The sequence below is a fragment of the Primulina tabacum genome, chromosome 2 (genome assembly GCF_025594145.1).
Source record: "Primulina tabacum isolate GXHZ01 chromosome 2, ASM2559414v2, whole genome shotgun sequence".
Taxonomy (NCBI): domain Eukaryota; kingdom Viridiplantae; phylum Streptophyta; class Magnoliopsida; order Lamiales; family Gesneriaceae; genus Primulina; species Primulina tabacum.
The window spans coordinates 3,133,082-3,149,381 of record NC_134551.1 but is presented as its reverse complement, the minus strand read 5'-3'; the positions used below and the strand labels follow the sequence as shown (position 1 = coordinate 3,149,381).

General features: G+C 35.8%; 2 protein-coding genes across 2 annotated transcripts; one reads left to right on the top strand and one right to left on the bottom strand.

Moving 5' to 3' along the window:
* The first annotated feature begins 1,473 nt into the window (after positions 1-1,473).
* On the top strand, positions 1,474-3,870 carry LOC142525387 (uncharacterized). The gene is made up of 2 exons (XM_075629674.1): positions 1,474-2,158; positions 2,303-3,870. The coding sequence occupies exon 2, from the start codon at positions 2,638-2,640 to the stop codon at positions 3,634-3,636; it is 999 nt and encodes a 332-aa protein (XP_075485789.1). The 5' UTR covers positions 1,474-2,158; positions 2,303-2,637; the 3' UTR covers positions 3,637-3,870.
* A 6,356-nt stretch (positions 3,871-10,226) lies between these two features.
* LOC142525380 (histone acetyltransferase TAP1-like) lies at positions 10,227-13,739 on the bottom strand. Its single transcript, XM_075629663.1, has 8 exons — positions 13,594-13,739; positions 13,301-13,361; positions 12,846-13,029; positions 12,096-12,195; positions 11,809-11,909; positions 11,595-11,688; positions 10,435-11,201; positions 10,227-10,343 (listed from the first exon to the last, which is right to left on the bottom strand). The coding sequence occupies exons 1-7, from the start codon at positions 13,694-13,696 to the stop codon at positions 11,122-11,124; spliced, it is 723 nt and encodes a 240-aa protein (XP_075485778.1). The 5' UTR covers positions 13,697-13,739; the 3' UTR covers positions 10,227-10,343; positions 10,435-11,121.
* Positions 13,740-16,300: the final 2,561 nt, after the last annotated feature.

The window sequence follows — 16,300 nt, the reverse complement described above, 5'->3', positions numbered from 1 at the left end:
TATTGACTCGAACCTGAGTCGTTACTAAAGAAAAAATAAGATAAACTCATTAGAGTTAAAATTCGGTCTCAACAATCCATGGAATTTAAAATATAATATAATCTTATATTTATTTGGCAGATGTTCGTACCATGTGCAGGCCAACTTCGATGCACGTGTTTTTCGAAACCTGAAGCTTTCATAGTTGATACTAAATCAAATTAAATATTAAAAAGCCAGAATCGTAGCTGTTTGGAATTAATCTCGAGTTTTAAAATCCTGAGAATATACATTGACGCTTTAGTTTATATAAATTTAAATTACATGAATTCAGTTTAACACCTTGTTTTTTTAAATAAAATATAAACATATAATACTTTATAGGGATTTTATTTGTTTTAACCCATCTTCGAATAACCACTCTTTGACGATTCTAACCATTTTTTTTCTTTCCATTTGAAATTGAAAATAATAAATTTCAGTTAAAATTTGAACCAGAAGAATGGAAACAAAAATCATCTCTCACCGTATGATCATGATTTAATCTTTAATTGATATCTTAAATGTCTTCGTGTTTGTTTTATAGCTCTCTATCTAGACTATTGTTGCCAACAACCCATTAAACCCTGAAATAACGTAGTCAAGTAAATGGCAAAAACGTGTGAGACAGTTTCAGGGGTCGTATTTTGTGACACGGATTTTTTATTTGGGTTATCCATGAAAAAATATTACTTTTTATGCTCATAGTATTACTTTTTATTGTGAATATCGGTATGGTTGACCCGTTCAAAAATAAAGATTCGTGAGACCGTCTCACAAAAAACATACTCCAAGTAAATCACATCGAACATGTTATGTATGAATATGACAAGTTCGTCCAAAAAAGTATTGATAGGAAAATCGAACTTCTCACCGGTAGTCAAACGCTCACTCCATCAACTCGGACATTTTTTTGAGGAACAACAACAATAATAATATAGTGTTGCTAAAATCTTTCCTCTCCACCTCTTAGGTGATTCTGAATATAGTCACATTCTAAGTACACAGCCAAGAAGACGTTAGGGTCAAATAAACCAGACTTCTTTGTATTCAAAATAAATTATGTCTTCCAAATATATCTTCTTGAATAAATCTTGTCTTTCAAGAGGCCAATTGAGTTCAATCATGTTGTTTTACTACCATTGCGTTAAGTAACATCTTTTATGTTGCAAATCCACTCCAAAATGCATTTTGTTAACGAGTAGGTCTCTTCTGAGACGGTCTCACGAATCTTTATCTGTGAGACGGTAAATCATACCAATATTCACAATAAAAAATAATATTTTTAGCATAAAAATTAATATTTTTCATGGATGACTCAAATAAGAGATCCGTCACAGAAAATACGATCCGTGAAATCGTCTTACACAAATTTTTGTGTTTGTTAACTTGTTTTATTTTGTTTTGAAAGATGGATTGTAATTCAGTGTCTACGTGATACACCCTACCCCCGCTTTTGTATAGTTCATAGTCTCTACTTTCTTCTAGTTGTTTTTCCCTTTGCTTTCCTGGCACTTGTCTTTTACACTCTCTGTATCTACCTCCGTCACTTTCCTCTCTCCTCCACTTCGTCTTCCACTTGCATACATCTTTCACGCACACTTGTACGTTACCCAGCTACTCTTGTGCTCTATCTTTGCTGCTACACCTACCCTTTTTGCTCCAATCCAGTTCTTCTATCTGTATTATAATGATACAACGATAAAATTTGCGTGTGGGATGCTGACGCATTGAGCATTTTTTTATTTATAGGCGGATAGGATATGTTAGTGATCTTTATCTGTTTTGATTTTATTGAAAATACGCTCTTGGATCTTTTCCCCTTTTCTCGCAGAAAAATAAATAAATAGATAAGGAAAAGGGTGGATCTCACTGGGTGAGAGAAGTGTTTCCGGGGCGTACATTTCTTGGAAAATCAGTTGTTTCCGCTTGTTGGGTTTCATTTCCGTTCATTTATTTCAGTCATTCCTCTATTGGATATAGTCTTTTCCTGTTTATCCGGAGGGCACCGCGATTTTGTCGGTGCTTCGCGTCCCTTACGGTTTAGGGTTTATATGCGCGCGCTGTGTGTATAAAGATACAGAATCCGCCGGCTTGGCCGCAACTTGGATTTGGGGAACGGTAATCACATCTTGAGTCGGTGAGTTCTTGATTTGGGAATTTTATATTCCCTTTGGAGTTTCGTCGACTTGTTTAAAGAAGAGAGGCTTCTTTTTTCTTATAATTTTTTTATGCAGTAGAATCTTCTCTTTAGATTATGGTATTAAATATTGTGATGGTGGAGATTCTAAAGGAGAGAGGGGATGGGGGACTTAAAAGTGCCTGCGAGGCTTGCTGCTACTTTCCAACTGTCATTGTTGGTTAACGATCATGGAATATGATTCTTTATGAACTTTGGTAACCTGTGATGTGTGACTGAAGTTTCTTGATCCTGTTATAAATATCAGAGGAGGATAGGGGGGAGTTTATTCTTTGCCTGCTTGATCCTCTGGGATCTAAGGATCATTTCGGCATTCAGATTGCCTGTGGGTGGACAGTTGACGTTTTTGTCTTGAAACTAGATTTGTATCTACTAAATTGGTTGGCTCGCATCAATTTGTTATTTCGAAGCATCCATCCATGAGGCTTGTTAGAGATCTTGTATTGCTTTGTCTCTGTGTGTGGTTATTCTTGTTGCTGAGAGTCATCAGAGCTCAATCACCTCCTTCTCCAACGTCTAATTCAATGTTTAGTAATGCACGGGCACTAGATGCTCTCCTCCAAGACTATGCGTACCAGGCATTTGTGCGTCCACGAACCGGTGTTGTCTATGATGGGGCTGTCCCCTCTAATCTGTCCGGGATTCAGGTCTCGGCCATGAGACTCAGGAGTGGTAGCTTAAGGACAAAGGGTGTTCGTATGTACAAGGAGTTTGAGATTCCCAAGGGTGTTAAGGGACAGCCTTACACTGAGAGGCTTGTTTTGGTCTACCAGAATTTGGGCAATTGGTCTATGGTATATTACCCCCTTCCTGGTTACATGTATTTATCACCAATATTGGGCCTTCTAGCTTATGATGCTGCTGATCTTATGGCCAAAAACTTACCTGTGCTGGATATCAAGGCAACTGGTCAACCCATATCTATCAAGTTTTCGGAATTAAAGTCGGTGCCAGAAGGATCAGTTCCCAAGTGTGCTTCATTTGATTTAAATGGTTCAGTTAGTTTCTCTAGTGTGATGTCAGATAATATCTGTACGACATTCCAACAGGGGCACTTCTCTATTGCAGTGGAATCAATTGCCCCAGCTCCTGCACCATTCTCCTTCCCTTCACCACCATCGCCGTCACCTCCGCCACCAAGAGGAATTAGTGGTGCTCAAGAAGAGCAGCAAGGGAGTAACAATTCCAAGGTCTGGATAATAGTGGGGTCCGTGGTAGGAGGATTTGCATTGTTAATCATTCTAGGACTCGTGATCGTGTGGCTGTGCAGGTATAAACACAGGAAGAAAATGCACCAAATGGAGAGGGCAGCGGAGGTGGGGGAGGCTTTGCATATGACCACTGTTGGAAGCAGTAAAGCACCAGTAGCTACTGGAACAAGGACACAACCAACGCTTGAGACCGAATACATACCCTGAGTTTATGTTTGGAATTCTTGCTTTCTGATTGCAGATCAGTTAGTAGATGCCTAGTCCATTGTTTTGTTCATTCTTGCGGGTTGTGCTGTGGGAAGTATAGAGATTATTGTTGATGTATATAATAATCTACGGCGGCCTTAGAAAAACATTCATATTTGATTCATTTGTGAGTAGTGTGCATTTTGACTGGAACCAGTGGATTTCAAGTCTCCGATGAAGGAATTTTACTTGTCACGCTACAGGATTTTTTTGGTACCACCTCTTTTCTGTTAGCTAATGTCTGAAGGTGGCTGATTTCATTCTGGATTCCACTATGATTTTAAAATTTTCCTTCGAACCATGAACAGAACCAGTCTTTTTATATATTTCATTCTAAATAGAAACTAGATCATAATTCGGGAAATCGAAAACTTACAATTTGGTTCCAGTTTTTCAAAAATCAGAACCGAAACCATGTGAAAAAGTAGAAACTAAAAATTCTCTCAAGTTCTAAGTAGGCATTGATTTATGTAATTTAAAGAGTTTGACTTTTAGATGTTAAAATACAACTTTTTATGTTTCTTTTAATTAATAGAAAATAAAACATCCATAATATTTCATAAAATAGTTAATAGATAAATAAATTTAATTAGTTTCATATAATTACTCCTTTACCACCAAAATTTAAGAAATAAACTATTTGTTTTTCAACCAAATCAAATTTACATTGATTAGTCAACAATAAGTCACGTTGCTTAGAATCGTGTTCTCAGTAAAAAGGCTTCGTGCATGTCATGTGCATACTGACAAGTGTGAAACATTATTGTAATGAAACATACGTGCTCACAATCAATATGCATCAGAGGAAACAACCCATAAAATCTCATCTAGATTTCAATAATGGAAATAAAAAACGTAAATTTCCAAAAATAATTGCAAACTCAATTGAAATAAAAAGGATATAAAGGAACAATTTCAAAATTGTCGATATACATTTCCTTGTATATTTTCTAGGATTACTCTTGATAAATTTTCTAGGATTACTCTTGATAAATGGCATACGGTTAACAAGTTCCTGGACAGTGGATAACAAAAAGCATGGTTTCTAGTAAAAAAAAACACAGATTGATGAAAGAAACTGCCATATCTTTTGGAATGTAAAGAAGCTTTCAGGCATTATCATAAGACCATGTTCAGTCGCCAAATAACATTTTTCCCATGTGATAAGCGTGGGTCCAAAGCAATAAACACAAGAAAATACAACTACAATGTAGTTCACATAAGAGTCCACAGACCGCGAACCAGCCATTAATTTTTATTACAAAGAAGCCTTCCAATAGAGTCACCTGCATCACCGTGACACAAAAAACAGGTAATGGTAGTTAAACTTCCTTGCATTTATTTAACTCCTCATAAAATTGAAGAATGGTTGAAATAGAGGGATATTGAGGTTAAGGAGAAATGATACATCAAGGTCGAGATTTCAGGATGCAATACTCAAATCCAAAATTGCTGTGTGAAAAAAAATTGAAACAAAGTAGAAAGATCGAAGCCGTGAGATAGCAGAAGCTAAGCTTGAATTGCTGCTACACCCGGAACAAATGAAGATTGACAATGTGAGATGCCGAGATCATTGCTTCAATTTGGGGGCTGCAATGCCCGAAATATATTTGAAAAAAAGGAAGACATGGCATAACCACGCCGAGAAATGGGTGCTGCACCTGATTTTAAGTTAAACCTATATTTGAAAGTAAAATAAGGAAAAAAAGAGGTTGAAAAGGCCAAGATCTAGGATTTCGATGAAAAACCTCGGACTATAACCGAGGAACTTCTCATCGTCGTCTATTTTTTGATCAAGGAAGAGTATGGAAATTTTTGGAAAGATAAAACTCCTCAATTTTCTCACACCTTAATTTATTTATCTTCAAACAAACTACACATGGTGCAAAGCCTACACTTTTGTCATTCCATAACCCAAAAAAAAAAATGGAAACTTTGGCATGAAGCAAACATCAAATTATGCCTATATTAAAAATAAGTAGGCTAGGTTTAAATCCTTTGCGATTACTTTCATTCTACATCATATGACCAAAATCAGTGGTTCGAGGTAGCTTAACACAAAGCCATCAATGAAAAAATATTACTTTTTATTGAGTTGAGTGTGTGCTGTGCATTTTTGCGTGTCTTTCTATGTTCGGACTTATTTTCATGTGCCTCTCCTCCTTGGGCGTATCTTGACATTTGACGCTCATGTTTACGTCTCTCAATCTCAGCCTTTGGGCGTATTTCAGACGCCTGAGACATTCTACCGCTGTCTGATTTGCACGTCTCATTCTGACGGGCCTCAGACGCCTAACGCACTACGTGAGGAGGTTAGCTTTGCCACCTGGGCGGGAACAGACGCCCATGATCACATTTTCGGGGTGTAGGTGGGTCACTCATTTGGACCAATGGGTGTTGGAGTTTCAGGCGCTTGCGGTCGGTCCCATTGCCTGGACACTGTCGACATGGTACTTATCAGGGAGTCCTGGCGGGATCATACGCCCTCCCCGGATCCATATACTTTGACAATGGACACCTCTTCCATCGAGACTCTAGGCAGTCCATTGCTTACACTGGCTTTAGAGGATGTTCTCACTATGCTCATTTGTTCTCTTTCAACTATGAGGGCCTTGATGTTTTCCGTATTGAGTTATCCTAGTATTATCTGGTTACTTTTATTTCGTTATGTTTGCTTTCATACGAATTTAGCCTTCTGCGGAGGTCGTGGTTCAGTTCCCCTACTCACTTAGGTTTTATTTTCTTTGTACGGTTGACACTTTTTCATGTTTTATTTATTTACAGGTAGGGGTCCGCCAAACCCCTCGCCACACTGACGGAGTTTCTACTAAAAAAACTCTAAACCCTAAACCCACTAAATTAATTTCACAGAAAAAAAAGTTGTCTTTGTATAGAATGGATGAAGACTTTAATCCTAAATGTTTTTTTTTGAAGTACAAAATGGGAGCAAAGAAATATATGTTCAAATACAGCAGCAAAAAAGTCTAAGAATTTTCACAATATCAATAATTTAAATAGCACTCATTTTAAGCAACGGATTAAAAAAGTAACGGTCTGGTGCCCGGAGCTGTCAACGCAGGTCGGCCCAGCCCGCCAAACAATTTTAGCGGGTTGGCTGTAATTTTATAGGCCCATTTAAAGTCGGAGGCCGGTCCTCGTGGGTTGAGGATCAAGTAGGGTTTGGTGGCTCGATCAGGCTCAGGCTGGCCTGTATGTTGAGTAAATAATCGAAAAAAATTCTAAACTCAAGCGGAGTCTGAAGACCGGAGAACAAGAGAAGCCCTAATTCTTTGAGAGTCAAAGCCACATCCGTCTCTCAGCTTTAGCCTCTCGGTACCCACATCTCTTCCAAGTTCTTCCTCTTTTCTCTGCACTGCACAACAGCCACACCACCATTGACCACCCAGCGCCACCTGTCTGCCGTCTGAACTTCCACCGCAGCTCAGCATGATGGTATCTTTTATTGTTTGCTTCATTACTTCATGTTGCCTAAACTTCCAGGCTTCCAACGCCATCAATCGTTTTTGGAATTTTTATGCTTAGGAATTTATATATGTCGACACAAATTAAAATTTTCAGAGATGAAAATAATAATTTGAATGTTATAATTAAGGGGGGGTCTAGCTGTAAATTTTATTATCAACAGAGAGTTTTAGCTCATTTTTTACACAAAGGATTTCATCTATTTAGTTTGTTGATTTATTTTTAGCAAATTTAAATTAACATTTTAAACTCATAAATTCATATGTAATTAAAGAAATATCATAAAGTAAAATAAGTTAAGCTATAATTATATTAATAAAAAACGACATCAACCAGAAAAGGTATAGAATCCGAAATTCAATAAAGTTATAAAAATTTTATCTAACAAATTCACATGTCTCTCTTTAGGGTGCCCTGAATTTTCCTCAGTACATATGTTCAGTCAATGTGTTGCTTCAGCGTATGTGCTAGCCTTTATTGTTTGCATTAAGATTTATATTTTCTGTTCTGAAACTAAAACTTTTAAAAAAATTACAGATTGGTTTTGAAATGGACTTTGCTTCTCAAACTCCAACTACTAACGCAGATGTTGATGAATTGGAAAATACCAAGCATGATGAGAGTTCAACTAAACCTAAAAGGCATAGAGAAACTTCTGATATTTGGATGTATTTTAAGAAAATCAAAGGGATTGAAGGTGTAGATAAAGCTGAATGTAATGGATGTAAAAAACAGTATAAAAGTGGGAGTAAACAACATGGAACTTCTATGTTGTGGCGTCATTTTAAAACTTGTAGCAAATTGAAGTTCCATGATGTAGGACAAGTGATTCTTGATCAAGATGGGAAGATAAGGCCTAAGAAAATAGACCAAAAGTTTGAATGTGAGTTACTGGCTTCTGCAATCATTAGACATGATTTATCATTTTCATTTGTTGAGTATGATGGTATTAAAGCCTGGATGAAATACATAAATCCCGATGTTTATTGTATTTCTAGAAATACTCTTGTTTCGGATATTAAACAAATCTACTTGAGGGAGAATGAGAAACTAAAGCATTTTTTTCTACTGTTCAGAATATAGTTTCTTTTAACTTCAAATTTGTGGACGGCGTGCACTATTGAGGTTTGTATTTGCTTGACTGCACATTTTGTTGATAATAAATGGAAGTTGAATAGTAAAATTCTTAGCTTTTCTCATATGCCTCCACCACACTGGAAGTTGAACTAGATGCGAATTTTTTTGAATTTTTGAAAGGAAGTGGGAGGTTGAGAAAAAAGTTTTTCTTGACATTAGATAATGCATCTAGTAATGACAACATGCAAATTCATTTGAAAGAGCAACTCTCTTCGCATGATAGTTTATTTTGTGACGGTAAGTTTTTTCATGTTCGTTGTGCTGCTCATATATTGAATCTAATTGTCTAAGAAGATTTGAAAGTGGGTACTGTAGCTTTGAATAAAATTAGAGAGTCAGTCAAGTATGTTAAAGGTTCGGAGACTAGGAAGGAAAAGTTTCAAGATTGTGTATGAGCAATTTGTAACATTGATACTAGTATTGGCTTGCGATTGGAATGTGCCTACTCGTTGGAACTCAACGTAATTAATACTTGATGATGCCATCAAATATAAAAAAAGTTTTGTTTTTGATTTCCTTCAATTCAATGACAAGAATTATAAATTTGGTCCTTCAAGTGAAGAGTGGAAAAGAGAAGAGAAAATGCGTGAGTTCATTGAGCCATTTTATGAAACTACCAATTTGATCTTTGGTTCTTCTTATCCTACATCAAATTTTTATTTTATGCGAGTTTAGAAGATTGAAGTCTTGTTAAAGAAAAACTATTTGCATGAAGATGATGTGATAAGTGCTATGATCTAATTAGCTTATACTTTCATGTCATAACTATTCCAATTAATGTAGGAAATGATGGCATATGAGAGCCAAACAATCACAAGTGATGGAAAATCTCAATTGGATCTTTGTTTGGAAGAGCCATAACTTGAATTTACATATCATCAAGAGTTGAATGTTTTAGAGTATTTGAAGAATAAAAAACTTCGGTACCAAACCCTTGCAGTAATGGTATGTGATGTTTTGGCTACTCCTATTACTACGGTTGCATCAGAATCAGCTTTTTCCATTGGTGCTCTTATGCTAACCGTGTATAGAAATTGCACACTTTCTGAAAAAAATCAGATTCTTATTTGCACTCGCAATTGGTTACATGGTTATGTTGTTAGGTAATTTTGTTTACAAATTTTTAATTTGTTCTTGACTTAGTTGATACATTAGTTTATGATTGTTTTCATTTTATATTAAGGTTGATAAAGGTAATGAAGACGATTCAAGTGTTAAAACAACATTGTTCAATCAAAGATCAAATGCTGATATTGATAACGAGGAAGAGGAAGGAGATGGAGGAGAAGAATTTGAAATGGATGATCTCATGATTGATGGAATTTAAAAATCTGTGTTGTTTGTTTAGTTTACTAAACTTTAATTTTTTGCTTTGTGAACTCTTTAACTTTTCAATACTTTGTTGAACTTTTTAGTTATGGACTATTTTGTTTGGTGTGGATTAATTCATTGAATTTTTCCGGAAATTTTTCTGGAGATTTTTTAGGCTGGCCCGCCCAAATTGCGGCACAGCTTGGGTTGGGTTGGGATTTCCCAGCCCGCCCAGGTGGCAGGCCGGCTCGATTGACAGTACTACTGGTGCCTAAAAGGTTCTAATAACACATTAAAAATTGAGCAACTCCATGCGCAAATTGTCTAAAAAGAATCATATTGGAGGTAGAGATCCCAGTTTTAATAAAATGAAGGTATTGAATGTTTATCTCATATACTATGTAAGCGAATTGTCAAATTGAAGAAACAAGAATTTTCTGTCACAAAATTTCTTCTTTACGAGAACACGAAGGCCTTGCCCCAGTCGTATCGACAAAAGTACTTAACTTCTTAGATTACCAAGCATCAATTCGCTACTCTAAAATTTTCATCAGATGGTAGCAGTGATTACTACTCGCGAAGCCACTTTGCAAACTTAAAACAAGAAGGAGAAAAAAAAAACCTTTTACGAATACGATAATCTAGCTGGGAGGCGAATGAGAGGAGAGCATCTCCGTGATCTTCTTATCCCGTTTCTCCATGGCCACATCCCACACGTCGTTCCCGATGTGCTTCGGCTGCAAAAATCGTACGATTCATCAATCAGAAGGATTCAATTGATTCAAAACAAAAAGAAATAGAGAGAAGAATGGATCTGGAAGTACAGACGCGGCCATGGGCTGCTTTGTGGATGAAGTATTGGGCGTTTCCCATGACGCAGAGCATTCCCGCTATAATTCCCAGAGGTAGCATCGCTTCTAGCCACACCATCCCCATTTCTAATTGCTTCCGTCGTCTTCCGCTTCCGCTTCAGTAGACTATATTGAATGATTATAACTTCTCCTTAAATCCAAAGATCGTCGAGTTCTGTATCGGGCTTAAATCACCTTATTGGGCTTGGCCCAAAACGGAAAACCCAATTGCGGTTGTACAAAATATTGTTGGGAATTTAATTATTATGGCACATCTTAAAAATGTTTTTCTTAAAAGTAACTATTTATCAAACATTTTACAATATAGTCTTGCATTATTCGAAAATCCTAAAGACCCTCTTTTTGTTTCTTTTTATCATTTTATGTACTTTTTTGCTATTTCTGTATTTACTCTTTTGCTTCCCATCCCGTTTACTTGCTCAAGTATCACTCTATTAAAACTTCCTTGGATTTGGCTGCTACAACTGTCGACCAGCCCCAAAACAGTTGGAGAATAAAGAAGATAAGTTGTAGTGAATGAAGATACATTTTTACAAATAAAACACTTTCAGAGTAAATGTACAAATATGTTAATATTAGGACCAATTTTTCCAAGCAATCTGGTACACTGGAACCATATTACATAACTAGAATTTGAGATAAGCTAATACTTTGGGTGCCAGAACATGCCTTTAATACCCTCGGGGTCAGGTTCGAAACCCAGGTTCCGATAGAACTCCACGACTGCATAAAATGTTAACGACCAAACATTATGCTACCAATAAACAACGATACTCAAAGTCCAGGTGTATAGATGTTTATATATTCTGTTTCCCTATCAGTCACTTGGTCTTGTATATGATTAGTTCCCTTTCGCTAGGAATGTCATTAGCATTTCTATGTAGGACTTAATTCTCATAATTTATACGGTTGCTAGGCTTTTGATCCATTTTGTATTGCCCAGGTATGTCGGGAGTATTTTCTAAATGCAATCATCAATCAGTACAATTTACATTTACAGATAAAAAGATAAACCACCATGCTTAGCGCTTGTTCCTTACTGATTTTTGCCTCATGTTGCTCGGTGCAAACAAGCTCTTCCCAGTTGATTATTAGATTTTTGTTGAGGCACTTTACCTTGACTATCGGCAAAAAGTGAAATATTTCCAATGTCCCGTTGCAATAGTGACCTTACAAGCTTCTCGATAAGGGCTTTCCCAAGTCCTTGGCCCTAAATCACAGGTAAACATTCATAAATCATGATGAACAAAGTAGCAAAAGATTATATTTCTAAGCAAAAATTCTAAAAAAATTGCCAGAGCTTGCTTCTAGCTTAATATAATGAGACTACCTGATATGAAGGATCAACAAGAACATCCCAAATTGTAGCATTAAAAGCATGGTCAGACGTAGCACGGGCCATCCCAATCAACTTCTTTTGTCCGTTTCCCTCTGCCAAATAACTTGCCAAAGTACATAAGATGTCCGTCACTCAGTTTACAAAAGGCCATAGTACTCAGAGTCATGTAGGTTATAATTTATAAACAAATATGCAAGAAAAAGGAGTAATATACTTCTAGTAATTATTTTTGGCAAAAATTCTGACGTTTGACTTGGATAGGTCCCATTACTAAGTACCTTCGCCTGCTGATTTGCTCACAGAATGCAACGTAGCAACCATATAGCTATTTCTCAGAGCTGCAGCAAGCTTTGACAGAGGCCTTCGAGGCCAACCAACCTATGAAATCATTATATTGATCTTAAATGTTTCAAATTTACTTAAGATAATTATAAGGAATAGTGGTGCCAATATCACAAAGAAACTGTTCGAAATTCTAAAATATTGCTAAGTTTCCAAAGGTGCAAGAGATGAAGCCAAATGAACATAACCCTCTATTGTACAGGTCAGTGAACAGGCCTTTACCTACTCCTTTCTGGAATAATAGTTCGAAACAGAAATATATAAGGTCAAAGAAAGAGGAGCTCCGCGACATAATGTAGATTTCTGACCGGATTTCCATTTAAGGGGAACTGTATGAATTCAAAGAAACATGAAGCCAAAAGGAGATTGCATATGAGGAATACTACAGCTCATAACAAGATTATTCAATAAATTTGCTGATCAACTAAAAAACTGAAGTGGAAGTAACAGTTAGCTTTTTTCCTACTGTGAAGCATGGTCGCCAAAATTTAAGTGTGTGATCCTGCATTATCGTGTCACATAGCCATTATATATTGGTAGCAATAGCATCTCTTTTTAGAGAAGCAGAGAAGAAACAACCAATTGTGGTTAAGAGAATTATGTCCATGGAAATAAATGTGTCCAGTGATTTAGTTTACAACTAATACCCTTCAAGAGAAAAGATAACAAAGTAATGGTTTAATCACCTTATCACACAAAGCTTGAAGATCATACAAATCGACACTGCCACCGGATGAAAATATGATCTGTTCGACTATTCCATCAGGTTGGGTTCTCTCAACAAGAACAAATTCTTCAGGTAAGGCATTTTCCTCTTCTTCGGTTGTGGAAGGCGGTTCTATAACTTGTGCCATATTGTTCTTCAAAATCCTAAAACATAAAGCACATCAAAGTGTTCATCTAGTCCACATCCTACAGCTCGTGTCATGTTTAAACTACATTAACGTGTACTGGTTACACTACTTACTACATAAAAATAACATAAATGCTAGCCGTTCTCAGCATATTTGCCTAACCAATTTTCCATGAAACTGTTGAAAGACTCATCTTTCAATCTAATAGAAGCGACCACCATAATTATACAGATATAGTTAACATAGCTACCACAAATACAATACATATATCAAACACCTCAATTTACCCTGATCTTATGGATTCCCAAAAGCGAACCTTAAGTCCAGAAATCTTTTGGTTCCTGCTACCTGCAAAGTAGACGGAGATATGTCATGTTGTAAAGCAGCCAATTGAACCATATATATCTAGTACACATAACCCTAGCGTGTAGCTTTAAACCAACAAACAGCTAGTTTCCTCTGCTTCGGATGTTAAAGATATCGCAGCTCAATTTCAAGTACGGTCTAAACGAACAGGTATCAACCCAATTGCCGACTAAAGAAAATGATTCCAGCAAACAAAAGGAGCGGCAGAACAAACCTGTCCCCAGCACGAGATGCTGAGGAGACGGGAAATTTGGCGGGTGAGAGCGGCAATCAAGAGAAAGAAGTGAAGGGTAACCGTATACACAGAAGCAGCGCATTAGGACAAGTGGGCAGAGTGAGACGAGGGTTTGGATTGGGTACTCACAGCTTGATTAAAGCGGGTAACACGAAGGCGGCGCGGGGCAGGCATTTTTCGAGATCAATCCACACTGAAGGACTCCCCGTTCTGCTGCAGTCAGGAACGTAAAATAACCAAATCGTTTGTGAGCTATTCGAAGCTCGATTTGAGAAAAGTTTTGAGCTCGTTAAGATAAACAAACCAAACTCAAGCTTTACATTATTCGACTTGTTAGCTCGTGAACATGTTCGTTGGTAAGTTCATGAGTAATCTTTTAAATGAAAAAATAATAGTTTTGATATTTGATTTATGATTTTGCATATTATTTATGAAATATATAGAAACATTTATTAAATTTATTTATTATAATAAATTTACAAATTTTAATAAGAAAAATATATTTTTCCTTAAATATATAATTTACTTTTTAATTAATTTAATGAAAATTTAAATGTATAATTCATATTTATTAAGCTTGTTTAGGCTCGATAAAGGCTTGAATATGCTCGTGAGCCATGCATATATTCATTAAATAAAGCTCGAGCTCGGCTCGATTATAAACGAACCAAGCTCAAACATTCAAGAGTTCGGCTCGGCTCGACTCGATTACATCCCTATCTGCAGTGCAGCAGATCCAAGAGTCAATAATAGCATTATATATATATATATATATATATATATATATAATATACTTTTGATATGTCGTTATTCTATCGTATATTTTTCGTGTCCATGTTCGTGTCCACAAATAAAAAGACATTGATATATTTAACATATAATTTGATTATAATTTATCACATTTAATATTTGATCTTTTAAGGATTTTGTTCGAGTCCTAATTTATTAGGATAATTTATTTTGAAAGAGAATATTTTTTTGTAATTGATGTAGAATAGTCATGTCAATTGATATAATTTAGATAAGTTAATTTAAATGAAAATGAAATCGAGATGGCTGGGAAAAAAACAGAGAATAAGTTGAGAAGTTGTAATGCCTGAAGTAATATCACAAGTTGTTGATTTAGTAATATGAGATTACTAAATAATTAATGATTTTTAAAGAATGAAATATGATATATGTTGGTCATATGAAGTCCAAATAATTTAAAATTTGGATATAACGTAGAGAACTCAAAGATATAGAAGTTTCATGTTTTGAGTTTTGGAAAATTTGATCGTTTGACTGGTCCAAAGAGATATTACTGGTGTTAAAATGTTAAATATTATATATTATATTATTTTATTAATATAATATAAAATTAAAAAATGGATAAAGATGCGCTTACGTGAGAAGTTGCAATTATCAGAAAGTTTCAACGAGAACAGAGAAAGAGAGAAGAAAGAAATAATACAGTTTTGAATTTTCTTTTCAATCGTGCGACTTATCGGTTTATCCAATCGACGAACCAACTTCAGTTTTGAGATCGTTGACACGAGGTCTTCGATTTGAGGTATAAATTTTATAGTTTTGGTGATATTTGAAATTCGTCGATTTCTGGAATAAATCCGATAAATTGTGAAATCATACAGAAATTGAAGATTGTTGAGTAGTGTATGATTTTAACGAAGTAGAGAAAATTATTGTGTTGTTGTTTTGAATTATTCCTAATTTATTATAATTAGGGATTTTAATCGTTGAATTGAGATTGGAGAGTTGTTTGTTAGTTGTTATTAAATCTGATTGTATATTCGGAGTCTACGAAGTATAGGCTACACGTTGATATAAAGTTTTCGCAATTTGACGGATGTCGTAAAATAGCGTATTATTTGATGTTAAATTAATTAGGGTGTATTTGATGGTAGTATTATGAGTTAAATACACTAGAATATTAAATTGTTGAACAATAAGAATTTATAATCGAGTTTTATATTTTGTTGAATTCATTGTTGTTGGGCTATTTGATGTTGTATATTGAGGCTATTATGACTGTGTTGATACGGTGACAATGATCTGATAATTATTAGTTGAATTATTTAGATACATCACAAGCATCAGGATCAAAGAAATAGCCAGATTGTATATATACTCGATTATCAGGTACGTGTTGACGTACGAACATATGTTGTTATTGTTTAGTATTGATGAATACTATTGCGTTGAACGACGATAAATCACCGGATTTGGGTGATTTGGTATTATATTTGTTGTTTATTATTGTTGATGTTGTTGGTTATCGTTGTTGGGAGACGTCTCGTTGATGCACGTTGATGTTGTTCGTTCAACGATATTACTGTCGCCGGTGTTGGGGTGCGACGTATCGTTGATGTTGTTATTCGTTCGACGATATTGCTGTCGCCGGTGTTGGGGTGCGACGTATCGTCGATGTTGTTGCATTGTGATGTTGTTGAGGTTGTTGATGGTTGATTGTCCAGAAACGGCAAATGGAGTATTTCTGTTATCATTTCAGTTATATCTTATGTTGTTGTTGTTAATATAACTGTTATGTATTACGATGATGATTGTTGTATATGCTCATTCTTTGGGGGCTGTTTCTGTTGGACAGGTTACAGGACTATGCCGTGAGACATGATAGTGGTGAAGGACTAGGTGTGTCTAGTCAAACAGTCCTGTAGTTGATAGTAGA

Bases quoted from the DNA above. Each gene is read 5' to 3' on its own strand.
- LOC142525380 (XM_075629663.1), bottom strand. From the start codon at position 13,696: ATGCGCTGCTTCTGTGTATACGGTTACCCTTCACTTCTTTCTCTTGAT. The intron at 12,196-12,845 runs GTGATTAAACCA...ATGATTTCATAG, and splicing joins TTCAAGCTTTGTGTGATAAG to GTTGGTTGGCCTCGAAGGCC. The intron at 11,910-12,095 runs GTACTTAGTAAT...GTTATTTGGCAG, and splicing joins GAGCAAATCAGCAGGCGAAG to AGGGAAACGGACAAAAGAAG.
- LOC142525387 (XM_075629674.1), top strand. From the start codon at position 2,638: ATGAGGCTTGTTAGAGATCTTGTATTGCTTTGTCTCTGTGTGTGGTTA.